Source organism: Ochotona curzoniae, unplaced genomic scaffold, assembly GCF_017591425.1.
Source record: "Ochotona curzoniae isolate NIBS_2020 unplaced genomic scaffold, NIBS_Ocur_1.0 contig_4760, whole genome shotgun sequence".
Classification (NCBI taxonomy): Eukaryota; Metazoa; Chordata; class Mammalia; order Lagomorpha; family Ochotonidae; genus Ochotona; species Ochotona curzoniae.
In genome coordinates, this window is record NW_024466379.1 from 134,047 (window position 1) to 157,726 (window position 23,680).

At 38.9% G+C, this 23,680-nt stretch overlaps 1 protein-coding gene across 1 annotated transcript in view; it reads right to left on the reverse strand.

Moving 5' to 3' along the window:
• Positions 1-23,680, reverse strand: part of LOC121161257 (A disintegrin and metallopeptidase domain 3-like) — an 81,073-nt gene extending 57,393 nt beyond the window's left edge. Inside the window, exons 1-6 of the mRNA XM_040987566.1 lie at positions 23,564-23,680; positions 22,991-23,073; positions 17,940-17,995; positions 13,432-13,510; positions 9,407-9,483; positions 48-225 (exon numbers count right to left, since the gene is read on the reverse strand). Of these exons, the coding sequence (XP_040843500.1) occupies positions 48-225; positions 9,407-9,483; positions 13,432-13,510; positions 17,940-17,995; positions 22,991-23,073; positions 23,564-23,621 (531 nt within the window). The 5' untranslated portion in view covers positions 23,622-23,680. The remainder of the gene's footprint in view (positions 1-47; positions 226-9,406; positions 9,484-13,431; positions 13,511-17,939; positions 17,996-22,990; positions 23,074-23,563) is intronic.

Here is a 23,680-nt window from a genome sequence, read left to right on the forward strand (position 1 = left end):
TTCCTCAAAAATGACATAAACAAAGACATTGTAAAAACCTCACTCACCTCGGATTTGTCCAGAATCTTGTAGAAATTGCTTGCATATTGAGTCAAATGTTGATTTTGTTGTAAAGGTAGATAATCAATTTTACTAGTATTTGCTTGAAATATGATATGTTCATTATCAGATGAAGTTGCCAATGGTTCAATTATGTAAGTGACATTCTCAAACATCAATATTCCTCTAAATGTCAAAAGACAGAAAAGAACTTTTATAAGGATTTATTTTTTTCTATGACACAAATTTACATATATGGGGGAATCATCTTCCCTCTTTCTGTTCCCCACCCCCTCCCTTCTAGTATTCATACTTGTTGTGTGTGTGTGTGTGTGTGTGTAGTTGTCGAATATCAGAAAGAACATGTGCTATTCGTCTTTTTGGGACTGACTTATTTCACTAAGCATAGTGGTGTCCAGCTGGATTCTTTTTGTTACAAATGATAAGAATTCGTTGTTTCTAATGACTGAGTAGTTTTTCACGAAGCAAATACAGCATTTTAATCCATTCATCTATTGATAGGCATCTGGGTTATTTTGACAAAATATTGTGAACCGTGCTGCTATAAACAGAGGTTGCAGGTACCTCTCTCACAAGCAGATTTCAATTCATTTGCCTGTATTCATGAGAGCTGGATGTCTGGATCATATGGTAAATTTATTTCTAGCTATCTGAAAAATTTTTGTACTTACTTATACAACAGTTGCACTAGTTTACATTACTGCCAATGATGGGTTAGGATATTTCCCCTACATTTTTACTATCAATTATTATTTGTTTTCTGCATGCCATCTTCATTGAAGTTGGGTGGAATTTCATTGTGGTTTTTATTTGTATTTCCTAGTGAACCTGAGGATTCCTTAGCCCATTTCCTCACTGGGTTATTTGTTTTGTGGTTGTTGAGTTTCCGGCTCCTAGGTACTAGTTCTGTATTTGTTGTGCAGATTGAGAATGTTATGTCCAGCATGCCCAACTGGAGTGACACCCTAGGCTGACACCCTGGACCCCAAACTAGAGCACTGACCTGAGTACCCATCAAGTAGCACACATTGCCAGACTCTCACTAAAGGATTAATTACATGGTTAAAATTACATTGACACAGCCCAAAGATAAAATTAGTTGGAGGAGAAGATAACTAATTCATACTGCAATGTCCAAAGCTAAAAGAAGATGCTGAAGCAGCAAAAATAAAACCAACATGTTGCTCTCCTAAAGCAGCATAAAATTATTCCAGTCTTAAACTGGATGATAAAGACAACAAGGAATTGTGAAATAAAGGATTAAAAATTAATGTATTGTAACAATTTTCTGAAACAAATTAGCAAAGTAGCAAATGCAGGAATTAAGAAATGCCTTACAAGAAATGAAGGAGGGCCCAGAGCGATAGCATTGTCATTAAGGTCCTCGCCTTGCATGCCCAGGATCCCATATGGGTGCAGGTTCTAATCCCAGCAGCCCTGGTTCCCATCCAGATCCCGGCTGGTGCCCTGAGAAAGCAGTTGAGGACAGCCCAAAGCCTTGGGCGCCTGCACCCATGTGGGAGACCCCAAAGAAGCTCCTGGCTCCTGGCTGCAGATTGGCTCAGCTCCAGCCATTGTGGTCACTTGGAGCGGGGGCGGCAGTGGGGGGAGGGGAAAGATCGGACAAAAGAACTTCCTCTCTGTCTCTCCTCTCTGTATATCTGACTTTGCAATAAAAATTAAAAATCTTTTTAAAAAAGAAATGAAGAAATCTTTCTAGAACAAGATATAAACCACTGCTATGAAATCACAGTGGATTATCAGAAATGAAGAATTCAGTATCACAAATGGAAAAAAAATGCAATAGAAACCCCAAAGAAGCTTTTAGAAGACTCTATTAACTAGAAAACAAATTTTTTATTGTATAAATTTTTTATTGTATAAATTTTACTTTTGATGCTTTTTGCATACTTGATTAGAGTGCAAAAGGTCAAGGGCTTTAGGAAAGTGGGTGTGACCATTGTTTTCACATTCTCCTTTTTCCTTCCTGTATCTGGGCAGAGAGGAGAGTTAAAGGGAGAAGCCACACTCAGCCTCCCAACCATCCCAGGGTCCCAATATGGGACATGCTCAGAGGGTCCTGCTCAAGTGGCTTTCATAGTTCAACAATTCTGTATTGCTGCCAGTGTTGCCACTCCAATCACGACGGAATCTCTCCAGACTTAACTAGCCGACATAATCCACCTTAGAGTCTCCGTTTGCCCAGGTATTCACTGCCAACACTTGGCTGGGATAGGTGATTCATTTGTTCTGTCCTCCATCCTCAGTTACGGTACCAGGTATCATCTGCAGGCTCCAGTGAACTGCCACATCCTCCATGCGCATCTGGATATGCTGTCCACTACTCCACCTAAGCCACCGAGGAGGCCAAGCTCTGACTCATGCATTCCATGGTTAGACTAAGGAACCCGTAATTTCCTCCATGTCTAAAGTTCTGAGTTTAGTGGTTCAGGTGGGGGGAGCCCCACAGAAACTTCATCTGAAGTGATCCCAGACCTGATTTTTGTGTGTGGATTTAGTACAGTTTGTCGCCCACATCAGGCTATGCACACACTGTTAGTTGCAAGTGCTGGGTCAGTTCTATCTCCAGCCCTGCCAAAGACAATTCTTAAAGAAAAATACAGTCTGAGAAAAAAAAAAACTGAAAGAACTGACTAAAAGCAAAAAAAAACTGTACAGGAATTATGTGATACCATCAGACAACCAAACATATGATTTAAAGCAGGCAAAAAGAGAATGCATTTAAAGGTATATTCAATGAATTTTCTGAAAATTATCCCAATGACTCTTTCTGTAGATTAGGGAAATTTTCCTTTATTATTTCATTAAATACAATTTTAAACCCAGCTTCTCTTTCTGCACCTTCTACAACTCCCATAACTCTTATATTTGGCCTTTTAATATTGTCTTTCAATTCTTAAAAAAAATTTTGGCCTGATCCAGCTGTGCTTGCAGCTTTTTGTTTGTTTCTCCCAGGTGACAGGAAATATCTTCTAATTTTGAGATTCTTTCTTCTGCTTCCTTCATTCTACTTTGGAGACTCTCCATGTACTTTTAGTTTGCTCCACTGTATTCTTCATTTTTGATATATCAGCTTTCATTTGATTCCATTTCTAGTGTGATATATTCCTTGAATTCCTTAAATGCCTGGTTTACGTGCTTCTTGTTGATAAGAAGTTTTATAACAAGTGTTTTCAATTCTGAATCCCCCATTTTCTCTAAGTCTTCCTCAGTTAACTCTGAAGTAGGCAAAGGGTTTTGCTCCTTTGCAGGGGAGTTTTCAGTAATATTCATTGTGCCTTTGTTTCTTCTTTTACTCTTGGTCATTGTACTTCTGGTTAGCAGAGTCTTTTCCTTGGGGTTTCTAAGCTGCGTCATCCACAAGTCTACAGTTTGATTTTACTTCTTGCATTAGGCACACAGCACTTTGCTTGCATTCACTTGTGCCACTTCCTCCAGCGAGTTCCAAGTCTGGGTTCTTATGTTAGATTTCCACCATCGTCTCCATAGCCCCAACTCCTGGCTCGCCAATCTCCACCTCCTATGATATCATGCTGAGGCTGCACCATTGTCTGCACAACCTTGGTCCCACTTCGAGTTGGAGTAGGTTCCAGGATTAGGGAGACACCAGGTATTCTATATAGCCAGGTTGTTTTGTCCCTGATCTTAACAGAACTTATTGGCCATTAGGTCTGAGAGCCACACGGATCTATTTTGACCTGTACAGTGCCATAGTCGGTATTATTTTCTTGTGGGACCGGTGCAATGTACTGAGCTCAGTGTATGGTAGCTCACTGTTGTCCCTGCAGTTTTAAATTCTTTGCCACACCTTACGAAATGGTGCCTAATGTTCCACTACTAGAGTTCTTGAACTGTTTGTGGTCAGGTCTGAGAGTTATTCAGGACTGTCTTGGGTAGAACCAGTAGGATTCCATATTTTTGCAGTTCACTGAGTCAGAAATGAGTTGACTTCCAGCCTAGTGCATTCTCAGTCCTGTCCCACATCCCTTGCTTGCTTAAATAAAACAACGCCCAATTCAGCTCTAGAGGATGGATTGGGCTATAAAATCCATTCTGTTCCCGCACTGCCTGCCTGGGATTTGCTGCTCTTTCTTTGCTCCTGGTCAAATCGAACAGACCAACAGGATAGGTAGTTCTTTGTCTGGGTTCACCTCTGAGATCCCAGTGAAAGTTCCTTCCCACCTGGTTGCTGGTGTAGTTCTGGCTGCTGGTGCAATTTAGATCATTGCTCACTGAATGCCGATGGCGTATCAGTCACTGCAACACCACACTGTTGTGTCTGGTCCTTTTCTGTATTTGTCAGTCCCCAGATTCCCATCTGGTGTTGTTCTCTCCTCTTCTATTTCCTGGAATGTGCCCTCTGTGGTTCGCACTGTGTATCGTTTCTCCATCTGTTTAAAAGTGTCCTTTTATCAAGATGGAAAACCATCTTGATTTTCAAAACATGGACTTCTATGCAACAATAGTGAGGGGAACCTCAACACTTCACTTTCATCAATGGACATATGCAGCAGACAGAAAGGCTAGAAAGAAACAGAGCTAACTTGTAGCATAAACTTCATATCTAGAGAGCATTTCATCTTACAGGCTCAGGTTGCTCATTCTTTTCATCAGTGCATGAAACATTTTCCAGAGTATATCACATAACAGACCATAAAACAAGTCTCAGCAAATTCAAAAGCAGGAATTTCAGACTGCCAGGAAATGAAGCTGCAAACTGGCAAATCAAGAAACTCCAGGAAATTTGCAAGTATTGAGGACTCAATATCACACTTTAGCACAAACAGTGCGTTATAGGAAAAGTAAGAGGAAAGTAAAAAAAAAAAATCCTGGGAATGAATAAAGATGACAATACAGTATATCAAAACTTATCCAATGAAACAAAACCAGAAGTAGAGGAAAGTTCATTGTAATTTCTTGATGCGAGAGTGTAGAAAAGGCAAAAATAAGTGATTTATCAATGCATCAGAAGGATGTATGAAAACGACAGCCAACCAAACCCCAAATAAATGGAAATAAATAAATAATTAAAATTAAATAATATGTAAAATTGAAAACATAATATCTAGCATCAATGATCAAAGAGCGGGTTATTTTAAAAAAATTAACGAAACTTCTATGCCATTTGCCCAATGAAACGAAGAAAAAAAAAAGAAGATAAAGATCCAAGCCACAAGGTGGAGGAATCCACCATGGGGGGAGGGGTATGGGAGGGGTGGGGGGAATCCCCAGCGCCTATAAAACTGTACTACATAATACAATGTAAACAACAATAAAAAAAAAAAAGATCCAAGCCAATACAGAGAGAAAATGAAAATGAAACAACAGATACCTTGGATTTGCAAAGAAACATTAGGAAGTACTATCAATAACTACATGCCGATGCATTGCAACATCTACAAGAAATCAAAACATTTCTGGGCACTTGCAATTTGACAAAACTGAATCATGAGAAGATTAAAGATCTAAAGTGACCAATGAATATTAAACAGAATAAAGATCCTCCCAACACAGAAAAGTCAAGAACTGGATGGCTTCACTGCTGAATTCTACAAAACATTTTAAGAACAAGCATCAATTCTTCACAAAGTATTCAAACTGAGATGAGGGATGTGCATAGGCTGACTTGGGTGACAGACTGTGCTGGACCCTGTACTGGCAAATGCACACACAAGAATCAGGTTTGCGATGGCCTCAGATGAGGTTTCTTGGGCGATCCACTACCAATTGAACGGCTGGACTCAGAACCCTAACCAAGGAAAGAGCTGTAGGTTCCATGAGCTGACTGTGGGAGTGGATGTGTCAGAGTTGGGCCTCCTCAGTGGCACAGACAGAGCAGCCAAAGGCATATCCAAATGCGCATGGAGCACTTGGCAGTACATCGGAGCCTACAGAGGACACTTGGAACCATGGCAGAGGATGGAGGACGGAAGATCTGGGCAGAGAGAGACACTAATGTGGACGACAGCAGCCTGTGGATTCAGGAGAGATTTCACTATGATTGTAGAAATGGGTTCACCAGGAATTCAGGACTGCTGAACTATCAAAACCTCTGAAGAGGTTCATGGTGCTGTAAATTTCTATTTTTCTTTCTATTGTTGAATATGTATTGTGGATTTTCACTTAAGAGACTATCATGTCCATATGTGAGGACGCAGTGCAGTGTGCATCTCTACTTCCAGGTCAAAGATGGACTACTAATGAAACTATTAGCTGTATCTAGACAATGTCAGGCTGGACTCTGCCATTGTCCATGCCCACAATGATGAGCAAGTGACTATTCATGAAGAGCTATGCTATAGTAATAATATAGGGGAATTTGGTGGTGGCAGGAGATATAAATAAATTAATTCATTAATTTAAAAAATGATATGAGGGGAGGCAGTCAGCCAGCAAAAGATAAAACAGAGAACTACACCAGTAGAACAACATTTCTGTGAGGAATATAGATGTAAAAATCCTCAATGAAATAGTAAGTCAGTTGATTCCGACAGCACATTGGAAAGCTCATTCACCCGGTCACGTGGGATTTACCTGTGGTATGCAGGGATGGTTCAGCACACTCAAATCAGTAAAAGTGATAGACCACATTAGCAGCTGCAGAATAAAAGCTATATGATTTTCAATAGATGCAGAGAAGGCATTTAACAAGTTTCAGCATTCCTTCATGTGAAAGATCTTAGAAAAATTAGGCATAGAAGACTCATTCTTCCCCACAATCCAGACAAGATATGGAAACCCCAATGCTAGATTCATATTGAGTGGGGGAAACCTGAGGGAGGGCATTTACACTACGATCTGGAACCAGACAAGGTGGCCAACTCTTACCACTGCTATTCAAGATGGTACTGGAACAGCCAGAGATATTTGACAAAAAAAACAAAAACAAAAACAAAAAGCAATAAATATCACACAGCAGAAAGTTAAATTATTTGTTTGCAGATGACATAATTGTCTCTAAATAGAGAACCAAAAATTCTCAATTAGCAGAACACATTCGAGTTCAGGAAGTTCACAGAATACAAAATCAGTACATGTGAATCAATGGCCTTAGTGTATACGAACAGTTCCATGGCTGAGAAAGAACTTTCAAGATAAACCCATTCACAATAACAGCAAAAACAAACAAACAAAAGAACCATCACAAAACACAAATAAAAACAACAAAAATCATAACACACATCCACTCACACACACAAAAAAACCCCATCCAAACAAACAAAAGAACCACCACTACCACCACCAACAAAAACAAGAAATAAACAGACCAAAAAAAAAAAAAAAACCTTCAAATATTTTGGAATAACGCTAACCATTGATGTGAGGGATCCCTACAGTGAAAACTACAACATGTTGAAAAAATAAAGAGAAGATGATATCGAAGCATGCAGAAATCTGCCACGTTTGTGGATTGGTAGAAAGAGCATAATCAAAATGTCCATATCACCAACATTAATCTACAGATTCAGTGTGACTACAACCAAGTTTTAAGGCATTCTTATCAGAGCCAAAAAAAAAAATGATTCGAAAATTTATATGGAAACACAAGAGACTCTGAACAGCTAAAGCAATCTAAAACAACAGAAACAAAGCTGAAGTTAATACAATACCAGATTTTAAAATGTGCTACAGGGCAGTGGTTACCAAAACAGCCTGAAACTGATTGATACAAACTGAAGATTGAAGCTCAGTGGAACAGAACATAACTTCTAGAAATGATCCAAACACCTATGACTATTTTTCCCCAAGCAAACTGAAATCAGCCCAGGGAGAAAGGATTGCTTCTTTAACAAGTGGTGCTGGAAAAACTGGATGTAGGTTTGCAGAAGAAATAAGAGCCCTGCCATTGGACTTATACATAAACCAATTCTAAATGGATCAAAAATCTAAACCTATGACCTAGCACCATTAACTTACTAAAGAAAAACACTGAGAATGTAGCATTCACTACTATCAGTGTAAACACAGTCTCCCCTCAGCTCTTTCAAAGTAGCTTACAACCAAGGTGATGCCAAAGTGGCTGTGACCCCCTACCCACACTGCTTCCAGTACCACATGCAGGAGTTCTGTATGACCATGTGCCCTGGGATACAGCTATTCACTAATAAATGTGCAGACAGACCCACATCCGCAAGATACTGAAGTGCAACTCATTTACACAGTTTCCCCAACCTTGCAGAAGACACCTTGTCCCTGAACCAGCTCTCTATGAGTTCGCTGTTTTAATTTCTTGCTTTATAGGCCGTTCTATTCCCATGTAGTGCCTGGTTCCCTCTTTGTTCTCCAATATAGACTCTAGTTCAGTGGGCATCATGGATCTATTTCTTGCCTGTCTTTTGATGGAACCCACGGGATGTTAAGTTGATGTTAACCTGTGGGATTGCATGCTCCTGATGGAACTACCAAAATCTATCATAGTACCAGATTGTGTGCAAGTCACATGGACAGCCAGCTGTGTGTTTTCCCTGAAAGGAGTGCATGCCCAGATGATTGTTTGCAATGCTCATATGGGAACACTGCTGTTGGACCCGGCCTCTGTCCCAATGGATGGCATTTGATTTAGCTACTCTGCAGCGGTACCCACTTCTGTGCCTACCTGCAGGGGCTTTCCTGCTCTGCTTAGGCTTGCGTTCGGTCATAAGATCAGCCAATCTTGTGATTCTATCACACAAACTTTCCCCTGCCCTTCTTGTGTCTCCCTTTCCCACAGATCTTTCTGTCTCCCATAGGACTCCAGTCCCAGGTGGAAAATCTAGCTAGCGCTACGGCACTTCGCTGTCTCTGCTGCTTTTCAATGTCCTTGCATCAACTCTGCTGTCACTGTGTCCACATCTGTTACTCAGCATTGAACCTCATCTGCCTCTGCCTTTCTAATCTTTTCCTTCCAGAATCGTCATGTCTTTATCATATCCAATCACCTTGGATTACCAAGAAATACAATTTTAATTAAAATAAATTTTCCTCAGTGAAAGAAAAACCAGTAGTATAAGACTATAAAATTGCACCAGTCATCTTTGCATTCCAATGCCTGATTTAACCATTCCAATTTAACCAATACATAATGCTCAAATTAACTTTCAAGTCAAATTTTATGACTGCTCTGTCTCTCATAGACTGTAGGCACAGAGTGTTTTGAATGTGAAAGTTCTTCATGCTAGAATTTTTTTTTCTTCTTAAATACTGTGCCTGAAAGGCCGTATACAGACGATGAAAAGAGAAAGAATAAGGAACAAAGGAAAAGTGTTGATTTGGATCTGTACTTCTTCTCTGAAATGTTGAGGCTCACCCCCCCGTCTCAGGACACATCTCTGAAATACATCGTTACCTGAGTCCAGAGCAGGTGTTTAGTGTCACCGATGATCTGGGAAGCTCTTTACTATGCCCTTGGTAAAAGCAGTGATCCTAAAAAAGAGGCAGGGGGAGGCACATTCATAAATAACCTATAAAGTAAGTTAGCTTTTCCCTTATTCCTTATTAGATGCCATCAAGCTTTCCAATTTAGCTATTATCATAACATTCTTCATCAGCACATTCTTTGTTATTTGACTACATTATCTTTCTCTTATCCTCTTCTGCCTATGAATAAGCGCAGTTATCCATCCACATATTTCTTGTTGAAATTTTATTTTGGGTACGCTATTTTCCTTTTGACGTTCAACTTTCTCAGGATTGATTCCCTAAATGTATAATCCACATCTTGTTAATTTTCATGAAGAGTACTCTGCTTGTCAGCCCTTGATAAATTAGGACAACTAACATCAGCAAACCTAACTTAAACTTGGGACTTGGGGTTAGCACTGCAGAGTAAGATTAAGTCTCTGCCTGCAATTCCAGTATCTGATATAAATCAGAAGTTACCCATGTGCTTGGGTCCCAACATCCATGTAGAATCCCCAGGGGAAGCTCCTGGTCCTGGCCTTGGCCTGGTACAGCCACGGAAATAATTTGGGATGAGTCATTGCAGAATCAAACTAAAAATTAATAGGGTGAAAGAACTAATTAAAATTAAAATTAGAAAAGGAATACACACATTTGAAGCAAAACAAAAAAAAGTCACAAAAATGAAAGGAATAAAGAGCTGGTGTTTGGAAAAAATTAATAGAGCTGATTCGCCATTCATTGGCGCAATCAAAACAAAGACAGAAGATCTCTTATCAATAAAATCAGAAATGAAAAAGTGAATATTACCTGAATAAAAAGAATCATTAGGAATTACTACAAACACTGTAGTCCAAAAATTGGAAACTTTAGAAGTAATAGCTAGATTTCTGCATTACAAGTTATTGTAACTGAACCATGAAGGCAGAAATTCTAAATAGACCAATCCCAAAATGAAGAACAAAGCAATAACAAAATGTGTCCCAACAAAACAAAGAGAAGCATAGGACCAGATGGCTACACTGCTAAGCTTTTACCAGATTATTCAAGAAGAACTAATTTCAATTCTTCTCAAGAGATTCAATACAAGTGAAAGGGGAGGAATCCTCCTAAATTCTTTCTGAGGTCAGATTCATCTTAATTTCAAACCTGAAAGGAAGATAAAACAAAGATAATGACACACCACTACGCTTGATGATCGTAGTATAATTGTCCTGGGTAAAACGCTAGTTAACTGTATCCAGCAGCACATCAGCAAGATCATCCATCTGGATCTAGTGGGACTTAACCCTGCTATGTAAGAATTGTTCAAAGTGTGCAAACCAATCAATATGATAGGTAATGTTACCAAGTTGAACACAAAAGAAAAAATATGATTCCCTCAGTACATACAGAGTAAGCATTTTAAAAAATGCAGGATCCTCTCACAATAAAAACTTTTTAAAGATATATTTTAGTTTTGTCGGAAAATCAGATATACAGAGAGCAGGAGAGACAGAGAGGAACATCTTCCATCCATTGGTTCACTTCCCAAGCAGTCGCAACAGCCAGAGCTGAGCCAATCTGAACCAGGAGCCTCCTAAAGGTTTTGTACATGGGTGCAGGATCCCAATGCCTTGGGTTGTCCTCAACTGTTTTCCCAGGACACAAGCAGGGAGCTGGATAGGAAGCGGGGCTGCTGGGACATGAACTGAACCTACATAAGATTCTGGCGCATGCAAGGGGAAGACGCTAGCTTCTAGGCTACTGCACGGGGCCCCCACAATAAAAATCTTAAGCAAACTGCTTATAGAAAAAACATGCCCAACATAAGTAGGGCAATACATGACAACATTGTTGTCAGCAAAAGGCTGGAGGCACATTCACTAAAATTGGAACAAAACAAAGGTGCTCACTTTCTGTTTTGCTATTTAACATAGTTTAGGATGACTTAGTCAAATCCATCGGGCAAGAAATCATAGGGACACATGTATTTTCAAAGGACACTATTCTACATAGAGGAAACCCAAAAGACTCTGCAAAGAGATGTGAAGTCATTAAGAGAGTTTGGTAAAAGTTGCAGGGCATAAAATCCACATATACAAATAATAGCATTTATGTACATTAATATTTTTATGCCTGAGAAAGAAGTTATAGGACCAGTTCCAATCATAAAAGCTACAAAGCTTCAACGATTTTTGGAATAAATTTAACCAACACCTCTATAGAGAACATTGCAACACCTAAGCAAAGAACTCAAAGAAGACACCAAATACTAAAACTTCTTCCACGATGATGGATGGAAAAATATCATCCAACTGTCCATACTACTAAAATGCTGTACAGATGCAGTGGGGTTCCAAGAAAAAATCCATTACATTTTTTTTCAGAACTACAATAAACAATGTTAAAATTCATTTGTAAACACAAGGCACTCTGAAAAGCTAAAGTGGTCTTCAAAAGCAGCCTGGGGCATCACAATAGCAGGCTTGAAGACATAGCAGAGCAGTTACAATCAAAACAGTGTGCAACAGGCAAAACATAGATTTATACACCGCTGGAAGAGAACAGAAACTCCAGAAATTAATCCACACATCCTCCACCAATAGATACTCGACGAATCTGCTAGAATCATTCCCTGGAGAAAAGACAATCTCTATCAAAAAATGATGTAGGAAAATTGGATCTTCAGATCCAAGACCTCTGCCTTACATTTTACACACAGATAAACTCAAAGGATATTAAGGATCTAAATCTTTTACATGATACCAGCGAAACACAAATGGAAAACGGGAACTATGCAAAACACTGAAATAGGCAAAGCTTCTAGGAAAAGACCCTATTAAAAAAATGGCTAATAAAAACAAAAATGGACAAAAGGGATTACATCAAGCTAACAGGTTTCTACACTACAAAAGAAACATTCAATAAAATGAGAAGGCAACTGACTTAATGGAATAAAATATTTGCAAGTTATTCCACTGATAATGGATTAATATTTAGGATCTTGAAGGAACTTAAGGAACTCAACAATCAAGCAAATAATTTAGTTAAGAAATTGGCAAAGGACATGGACATACATTTTTCTTGATTATCTAAAAAAATTATTTTTTATTGGGAAGGCAGATTTACAGAAAGAAGTAGATACAGAGAGAAAGATCTTCCATCCACTGGTTCACACCCCAAGTAGCGTCAACAGCTGGAGCTAAGCAATCCAAAGCCAGGAGCCATGAGCTTCTTCTAGGTTTTTCACATGGGTGACGGTCCCGAGGCTTTAGGCCATGACTGCTTTCCCAGACTACAAGCAGGGAGCTGGAGGGAAGCAGAGCAGCTGGGACATGAAGTGGCATGCATATGCGATCCTGGTGCATGCAAGGCGAGGATTTAACCACTAGGCAACCAAACATACATTTTTCAAAGGATGAATAAAAATGAACAAAAGGCACACAAAGAATGTTCAACCATTAGGGAAGTCCATGTGAAAACCACATTGAGATTACAGCTGACTTCATCTTAGACGAAGGATTGGCCAACCATGCCATGGCACCATACCAGATTTTCTTTACCCAGTCATCTTTTTGATGGTTTGTTCAATTGATTCCTTATCTGATGACATGTGCATTTAATTGCAACAAACATGGGGATACAAATAACTCATGCACTAACATTTCTTTTTGATAATTGCAAGGGTGGGATCCCTTGGTAAATCCCTATGGTAAATCTATTTTCAGATGTCTCAGGAATCTCCATATTGACTTCCATAATGATAGATTACCTCTGCATCAGCAGTTGAAAATTCTATCCCCCCACCAGCTTGTTAGAATTTATGTTTTTATCTTTCATAACAACAAAGTTTTTTTTCAGGATTACCATTTAACATGACTTTGTGATCTCTTTGCCTAAAAATTCTGCTGACGAAAGAACTTGTCTTCTTCCCAGCCATGATTCCTTAAGCCATAACTTATTCATCAACTCAGTGATTGTAAAACTTACCAGCTTTTTTGAAGAAAGCATATTCTGTGTCCCAAATTCACTGTATGAATACATCATGAAATTAGGCGATAAAAATGACCTAGTTCAACCAAAAGAATAGTACATTTTTGTCATATCATCAATGAAAAATAATTAAAATTAAACTATATTTCTGAGCACTTTATGAACTCAACCATACAAAGAGAAAATGAACATATACTCTCATTTTCTGGATAATCTTCTACGATCAAATGGCAATTACAAGAGAAATAAAAAGCAATAAGATATAACAAGAAGCTGGTATAGATTCTGTAATGGATTCAATGAGCTCAACCAGAAACAGCTGTGTATAAAAAATAATATAGGTTCTAAACTTCAACAACAGTTCTCAGGTTAAGATAGAAATATATTACATGAGATAAAATGTTAATATTTTTTAGTTGGTCATGATGGGTTGATTACTCAAAACACATGATTGGTTTCAGAGGTTGGAAAATATAATCTATTTCAGTGCAGAAAAGTTAGAAGTGTAAGAATTTTTTCATATATGTAATTCCATCAATTTTGGAAAACCAGTTTATATATTTGTTATGTAATTATTTATAATATTATACTATGTTAAACAGGAAACAAACCTGTCAATGACTTAATAGAACACTGAGAATTTCATGCCATGTAGGAAATAAAGCCATTATTTGGGATGCTGACATTCCATATTAAAAACAAATAATTTTCCTGCTGTTTCACTTCTCTCTCTTTTGCTCTCTCATTCTCTCTCTCTTACTTTCTTCATCTCTTGCTTTATCAGTGTAACCCTTTCAAATATGTCTTTTTAATTACAATTGTGTTGAATCTTTCATTTCTTTGGACAACGTGCACATTTCTTAATGCTAATTATTCTGTTCCATGAAAAAGGAAGATTTTTGGCTTGTATCTTTTCTTTCCTTGATGTCTTACAAATTTTATCGAAAATATCCTTCACATACTTGGTTAAATTTATTCCACTGTACTTATTCTTTTAAGCTTAATGGACCACACTGGTCATACAACTTCTTTCTTAGCCATAACACTATGAATGTAAAAAAAAAAAACAAATTATATATTTCTATGTGTTGAATTTGTGCCCTGCAATTTTATAAAACTCAGTAGTAATTTCCAGTAGTTTCTTAGAGTAATCTTATGAATCCCATATATAGAATCGTGTCATCTACAACGAAGATTGATTTTTTTCCTGCCAAAGATAAATCCCTACGATTTCTTTGAGAATGTTTGCGTATAAATTAAACAGGGGAATTAATCTATTATTCACTTCATGCCCTACATTTTTAAAACTTTTGCTTATCCTTCTCAAATTTAGAAAAAAAAATACTTTTGCCATCCATATGGCATCACAAGGAGCTATGAATAGCTAAAACCATCTTAACAAAAGCAAAGCAGGATGCATCCCAATACCTGATTTCAAGAGTTACTGCAGTGCTATTATAACCAAAACAGCATGATAACGATGCAAAAACAGATGTGTACATTAATGGGATCAAACACAAACCTAATTGTGATAAGTGAGCTAACATCTCCCTGGAGAAAAGGCAACCTGTGGAACAAATGGCAATGGGAAAACTGAATCTGTGCATGCAGTACTATGAAGCAAAGCCCTATCCAACACCTGTACAAAAGGCAATTTTCAACGCATCAATGAACTTAACTCAAGACTTCAAACCATCAAACGACTAGAGGAAGATAGGGGAAAGTTTGCAGACAAAACATCAGAGAGAAAGGCACAACAATAGAATTGGATGCATGAGATTGCAGTAACCATATATGCTTCGACACAACAAAGCAAACACTTCACAGTGAGGAGGAAACTGACACAATGGGAAAAATATTTGTGAACTGGACGTATGATGAATAATTAACTCCTAGGAAATATAAGAGCTAAAAAAGTCATCCAGAATAGCACAATCAGTTAAGTAATGGACAAGGACATGAACAATTGCTGTACAAAGGCTGAAGCATAAACAAAAACAGACTACAGATTTATTTCAACAGGATCACTGGCAATGAGGGAAAGGAAAATAAGCAATGCGGTTTCATTTCATCCTAGTCGGAATACCCATCATCCGAAACTTCATAACAAGTGCTGGTAGGTATGTGGGGGAAAGGAGATGATCCATTCAGCCATGAGAAACAATGATACCCTGCCTTGTGCAACGAAGTGGATGTGAGTGCAGACCATTGGGTCTGCAATAAACACAGAAAACAAAAATCACAACTTTTCATCATTTGTGGCAGTTTGTATGTAGAATTTCCAAACAACCCAGAGCTCATATGTGATGCTCATTCTTGAAGGTGGATGACAAACACTTGAGCCAATGTACTGGCTGCCGAATTTTGCTTTCTGCACTCTGTTTTGAAGCATTAATCCTGTGATTATAAAGTAAATTAAATGTGAGATATCAGAAAAATGTAAAAGGAAGAAGGATGAAGGGAGTGATAGGGTGACAGAAGTTATCAGCATGTTCCTATAAATGAATCTAGGAGAAGATATCTTCTAGGAATACACTGTAATACACAGTTTTTAGCCCTTGCTTATACTCTTGTACACAGGTGCTCCAACTGTTTTGTATTTGTTGAAAACCATGCTTCTTGGTGAATTAAGCTAGTGAATGTACGGAAGTTCAAATTATGCATTTGCAAAACCTGATGAAGGGGAAGAGGACTGAGAAGTGTTGGGATGACAGAAAGGAAGGGCAGTGAGTGCCTTCTTGAAACTGACCTGTGCAATATGTACATCCAGTTCTGTAACAGGAGATAACAGGATATATATTTAATCTATAATAAAATATAAAATATATATAATATATAAAATATATAAAAATTATATATAAATATATATTATACATAAATATATATAAATAATATATAAATATATATAAAATAAAATCTATAAAATTAAATATATATATCTATGAGCTGGAAAACACTCTATCATTTCATAAACCAAGTGAAAATAGAGAGATTGGCTGCAGTTAGCTTTTTTGGAGCAGCTCTGAAAGCTCATGCTGGAAAGAGATGACTGTTTAAGAATTAGAAGCAAAATTAAACACTAAATAAGAATTGAGTCCTTCCTGGGTCATGCTACCTTAAAAAGAGTCTCAAAAGGCAGAGCCTCTTCAGAGAATATGCTTTTCTTGCAGCAGGAGGGAAAAAGAAATTGTAGAGTCACAAGAATTCTAAACTCTTACTTTGGTGCAATTCACTGTGAGACCTGGATGAGGATGGCCGGGAGATGGTGCTGGTTCACTCACATTTGACATGTAGCTGCATCTTTTTAAATGTTGATGCAAAATGCTTCCATGTCTTCATTTTGAAAAAAGTATTTACACTATTCTCATTATTTTCCTAGTCAACTTCTAAACAGTTTCCATAGAGAAAATAGTTAATTCTAAGACATTAGGAAAAGAATATAAAATGGACACACCTCACACACAAAACCAAAATTTTAGTCAGCACTTGGGAAAATCATTCAGGCAGAACCAAGGTACGTTGAAGAGCAGAGATTCAATGTCCAGATGTGTACTCTCTTCTCAGAAAGCAATAAAAATCATTTAAAGTATTCTTATTATACTGTGAAACGAGAATAACAGACATTGTGCCCACTAAACCATTGAAAGCATGTGAGCTGCTATTCCGTCATCTGTCAACACTATGAGTTCAATCAAGGTCACTTGCATTTGCTCTCTTCAGCTGTCAGTCGCACTCCTTCCTGAACAAGAAACCCACTTCTTGATACCAAATAAGAAGCTATATGCCAGGATGTGTCTCGCGAGCTGCCAGGGATGGTTTCTGGAAACGCCCCTGTCATCTGCACTATAGGCCATGGAAGATTGTCTCCTGAGAGACAACAGCGTGCATTTGTCATTTGCACGGCCAGTTCTGATGCACTGAATGCATTTCTGCATCGCCAGTCCTTCCGCAGCATGTTTTATGTAAAGGTGGATTGAGAAGACCAAGTTACAGAAAACTGCACGTGAGCTTAGTTGGTTTCCACGCAGATGGGAGGTAGAAAGGAGCGTAATCAGGATTCACAGTGAGGCCAGTTTTGCTTGTGTGTACTGTTTCAACAAGGCTGATGACATCATCAAGCTGTGGCTCTGGAGCTTTTCTGGCCCGGTCTCCGCAGTAATTTTGCATTTAAACCTGCAGCATGCACGCCAATGCTGAAAGCCACATAGCCGTGTCACAGGTGCATGTTGAAAATAGGGAACATGAAAAGTCTGCCTTAACCTTAAGCTGTCCCTCTATTTTAAGGATCTCTAGGAATCAATTCCAATCTATTAAACATTTCTTAATATTTGTACCCTTCATAAAATTGGCTAGAGTGTAAATTTTAGAACCTCAGGATACAGACTTCAGCTTCAATCTAACAGACATTGCAAAGAACATATGAAATAATAAACACACTGTTAATTCTTGTATGAGATGGTGGCCATAACAGGTGAAGGAAACAGGACAGGAAAACGGATACTCACTGTTTTTCAAGAAGAAGAGTGTGGAATTTGTCCCCAATCTTGAGCTTGTAGGTGACCTGAGGCAGAGTGTCCAGAGAGAAGGAATTGTTAGAAACTGCACAAGTATCTGAAAGGGCACGCCCTCTTTCAAGTTACCTCTCTTCTCTCCTGTAGTTTTCAAGATGGGCATCCCTGATGGGTGCAGACTCCAGGCACAGCTGCACCACTCCCCATCCAGCTCCTTGCTGATGCACCCAAGAAAGCAGAGAAAAATGGGGCTCAAGTGCTTCGGCTCCTGCACGCTCATGGAAGACCCAGGAGAAGCTCTTGGCTCCTGGATTCATCTTGCCACTGCTTTGGTCATTGTACCCATCTTACAAGTGAATCGTGGACAGATGTTTCTTTCTCTATAACTCTGACTTTCAAGCTAATAAATGCGTTTTCATGTTAAGAAAGTTAATCACAATTAAATAGAAGTGAGATTAAGGACTCAAATCTCTTTCAAATCCAACAGGTGCTATTCCTAGCATTTATGGTTGTGATGAGATTTGAAGGGAATGTGCAGGTCACCTAGCGAGCAATGCCTGGAAACACTTCAATTTCCTTCTTTTCTCTGCAGTTCTAGGCACAACCTACTGGAAACCAAATAAGAAAACAGATCCTCCTGGAGAAAACTGAGGCGTTGCTTCCTCCCAGAGGCTCACTCCACTGCCTGTCCTCTCTGTTCACTGAGAACCATGTCATCAGAAGAGTGCCACATCACACCGACACCAAGTTCCAGGACAGGCTGTATTTGTCAGAATGCTCATTGAAAGGAGCTTTGCAGTCACTGACAGATCTAACATGTGATTATCTTCATGATAAATAGATTTACAGATAGCCAATAAGGACTCTCTATTTGCTTTCAATTTATGTTTATCTATTAATTGTGTTGTTTGTGTTAGCTGTTGCATATTCTTAACACTCCATGAAATGTGATTTACCCAATGAAACACATATAATAATTCAAATCAAAGAGCATAAATATAGACAAACCAGTTTAAATATTTATGTGGCAAATAGCAATTGTTTGTAATTTATCAATACAATGTGATATTATAAGGCACATATACAAATTGTAATTATTAGATCAAGGTAATGGCCTCTCATCTTAGGCAGTCATCCTTTTTCCCTTTTTGCAACCTTCATGTGTTTGTTCCAGCTATTTTGAGATATGAAGGTAATTCCTACTACACCTAGTTCTTATTCTGTTCTAAAGAATATCCCAAATTTTTGCTGTCACCTAACTACCTTCTAGCTTTCATAGCTTATCCTAGGATCAGGTTTTTAGACTCTTGCACTCTAAATGTGGCAGCATGAATTGTCTGATGTTATGTGGACAACTTACTTAAAGCTATGTATTCTGGTCCCGAGTGAGAGGTATGTCCTCTTGCGTGTAGTGCATGCTTGGACTCTCTGCAAATAGGCTGGTAGTCTCCTGCATTGTGGGGAGACCCCTCAGTGGCAGCATGATGGACTTGTGAAAATCACGAAAGACACCCCTGAGACAGGAGGCGAGTGCAGAGAGGAGGGGCAACATCCTGCAGAGGGGATATCTTCATCTAATGTGGCTTTATTTATATGTTACAGTTTTTATATTTATGGACTTGTGCTATGAAATAATCCAATTTCCTATTGCTGGTTGTTGGTGTATTGCTTCTGAGCTCTTCCTATCTTTTTTTTTTTTATGCTTTCTTCTCCAGCTTTGGATTGGCATTGGATGCTGTAATAGAAAGTTATAAATTAAGCACACACATGTGTATGTGTGCACATCCTCACACATGGGCATACACATACATTTTTGTTTTGCTTTTTTGTTTTGTTTTGGCATTGGCTACCCGACAATGGTAGAATCAGTGACATCGCTTAGGATGAACACACCTAACTGCCTGGACTAGCTTCATAAATGCAAGGTCTATCCTCTTTAAAAGGAAATAGACTAAGACACAATTCATGAGAGTGATAGGAATAGTGAAAAAAAAACATGAAAAGCAGTGTAAAATGTAATGAGACGAATAGGTGCGTGTAGATGACGGTTACTCAGTGGTTAGACACCGAACAAACACTTGGAACGCCATCGCAGGGAAAGAATGGAAAGAATGGGAAATCTAGAAAATGACATATTGCAACTCATTTTCTTAAAATGAGACACCTGTCTGAGTCAACGGACAAGAAATCCGAGTATTTTATATCAATGGAAGAAGTGTGCCATTGCCACTCAGGCAACAGCCATAAAATGACCCCTGACCTGCTGCCTCACATCATAACAAGGATCAAAGTGTAAATATGAAAACTAGAATTACAAAGTTCTAGGTAGAAAATCTGTAAAACTGTTTGTAAGTACTAATATTATAACTATGTTCTTAAGATGAATAAAATGAACTAAATAGGTGATTAAATGCATGTCACAATTTATCACAAATGCAAAAATGGAAGAGAAGTGGATTGCAGTTAACACGCTGGGAGCAGCAAGAAGAACAAGTGCTTGTCAATGGCAAGTACTAACAGGCTGTTTACCAGCGGAGGTCCTCACGGACTGCTAGCACAGAGGAATACTAGTATGAATGCAGAACAGCCTTCTCAGGTTTGCGTGAGTATGGAGATGAATTCGGTATGTAAAATAGTACTTCATGAGTAAAAATGTGGAATTTATGCCATCATTATGGCAATGACAAATTCATTTCTTTATACAGGATTGGTCACAGTATTTGTAGCAAGACACTAGACATAAATTTGTTATTACATTTAGGACTACTACTATCAGATATAAATGTATAAACTACTTTTGATGTAGCACATCAAAGATTATATCGAATGAAAAAGTCAAGACACAAAATATCCTGCTACAAGGTCACATTCCTGTGAAGTTCGGGACAGCAATGTAATGAAATTGGTTATTCCATGTCAGGAAAAAGCAGTTAAGCTCTCTGCGGGACTACTGTGAGTGTACACAAGAATTTAGACACATAATAACCTGTCAGGATTGGCACCGTGGTGTGCAGGGTGTGGCATCGACAGTTGGGGAGCTAGAAATTTTTCAGAATGGATCATTTTCCTTACCTCTTGCTGGGTGTGTGGCACTGGTGACTCACTTCACCACTGAAGAATCTGCAGGAGAGCTCGCTCCATATTACAAAATGACTCCAAGATACAATATTATTGTGTTTTCAGGCGACACAATGCAACGTACGTTCTGTGTAAATGATTGTAATGCCATATTGTTTAGGGAATATGTGTAAGAAAAAAAAATGAGTCTGTAGGACTGGCTAAGTGAGGGGTTTTGGGTTTTGTTTTTCTCAGTGGTTGAGTCACGTGGGGAATTCAAGCTTTTGTCGGAAAGGTTCAAATGTCACTCTACTACACATTGTAACTAAGAGCGACTAAGTGTGACTGCAATATCAGTGTTCCTCTCACATCTCTCTTTTGGTGTTAGATCAACCCACATTGGAAAACAAAGTGTCATAGGAAGAACTGCTGGTAACTATACAAAATTAAGTGGACATCAATAAGAAATTAACAAAAACTTGGTCTCCGTAGTTAAAACTATGCTAAAAATACCAATTGAAACGTTTATGGTGATCCTACATTAATAGATGAGAAGATTGAAATAAGGTCGGTAAGGGCTTCACAAAACAGGCATCAACATTTGTTGATAATGTTAGTAAAATCAATGTAATCTTTCTGGACCAGAAAAATGAGATTACATCTCACTTTAGAAAATACATCTCTAAAGTACTTATTTTTAAATTGTGAAAAAGATTCATTTTTATCCGAAAGACAGATTTACAAAGAGAAGAAATACAGAGGAAAAGATCTTCCATCTGATGATTCGCTCAAAGACCACAAAGGCTGGAGCTGAGCTGATCTAAGGCCAGAACCCAGCATCTTCTTCTGGGTCTCCCATGGCTCTAGAGCATCTTCTACTGCTTTCCAGGATCACAAGTAGGGAACTGGATGGGAAGTGGAGCAACTGGGACAGGAACTGGCACCCAAATGGAATCCTGGTGCTCGCAAGGGAAAGATCAGCCAATGGAATAAAATGGTTTGTTCACATTTGTCAAAGGAACTTTATACAATTCCCTATACATCAAAAGTCTGATAACACAATTTTTTTTTAAATTTTATTTATTCTTATTGAAGAGTCAGATATATACAGAGAGGAGCAGAGACAGAGAGAAGTATCATCTTCCCGATATTTCACTCCCCAAGTGACTGCAATGACCTGTTCTGCGCCAATCCTGAGCCAGGAGCCAGGAGCTTTTGCCGTGTCTCCTATGTTGGTGCAGAGTCCCAAGGCTTTGGGCCGTCCTCGACTGCTTTCCCAGGCCACAAGCAGGGAGCTGGATGGGAAGTGGAGCTGCCGGGATTAGAACCGGCGCCCATATGAGATCCTGGCACATTCAAGATGAGGACTTAAGCTGCTAGGCCACGGCACCAAGCCCAATAACACAATCTTTTTTAAATCCACGTAAGTTAAAAAGCCATTTGTACTACCATGATGATTGAAATGCATGTTAGCATGTCAAGATGTTATAATTTTACATTGACTATCTTTAGAAACTAGATTTTCTTTTATTAACAACCCTCTGTACTGGTATGATTTAAAATGCACAGACTTTAACTTTTTAATTTGTTAAAATCCAGTTATTTATTTAGAATAAAGTATACCTATATGGATCTGTAAGGAAGTTACTTTAATATTGTTAGTAAAACCAGCATGCAAGGCATTGAATGACCTCAGCTATAAAGAATATGCATTTCACTGCCTGTTTTGTCAGCGACTTATCACATCGTCCCACAGGAATTTCAGGCATTTTTTTTTTTAAAAAGATGTTTTTGAATTTTACATATTTTCTTGTATTTCTTGCGACACAGGAAACATTTGCTCTCATTCAACTTATTAGAAAAAAAGATCAAAATACCGCAGGCAACATTTCGAAAAGGAGTATGTCTGCGTTAATCAGGGTCGGTTAGTCCACTAACAATAAATATACCCAAGTAAACAAGAAGAATTAAAAACATGTCTGCCTTACTTGTGTTTCTGAAACATGGCCTTGGTGGGTGCTTGTTCCAATCTTCTCCGGCACTATTATGCTTGGAAAGAGCATTTCATATCCTGCAGTGAAAGGAAACAAGTTAGCGATCTCCCAGGTTTTAGCAGCACCCGGCTTCTCTCCTTGTCCTCACCCTTCTCCACATTTGGTGAACACGCCAAGCCTACACACACACACACACACACACACACACACACACACACACACACACACACACGCAGTGTCTCATTCCAGGAGGCAGCTACCTGAGGAAAGAAAGTGATCATCCCGCTGTGCACAGCAGCACTGGGGGCTTGTTCAGGCCCAGAGGGGGAAAGCGTGAACTGTCTGCCTCCAACCTCATCCAGGCTGCCTTCTTTGGAGGGACCTACGTGTGCACTGAGCCCCGAACCACAGGCTAAGCAAGAGCCCACCCCGGCCCTGGAGCCCTGAAAGCCAACTCTGACCAGAATGCCCCACTCTTGAGAGCTGCTGGAGCTGGGAGGGCGTGTCCTGCATGAGCAGGTGGTAGAGGAAAGCACGGGGCCATTCTCAGCAGGTGTCTCCACTTACTTAGGGCCACCGATGTCAGTGGGCCCAGCCCTGAGAGGATCACCAAGAGATGTAACATTGTATTATTCTGGATGACCTGGCCACATTGCTGTCCGTTGAGGGTGTAACTCCAACAGC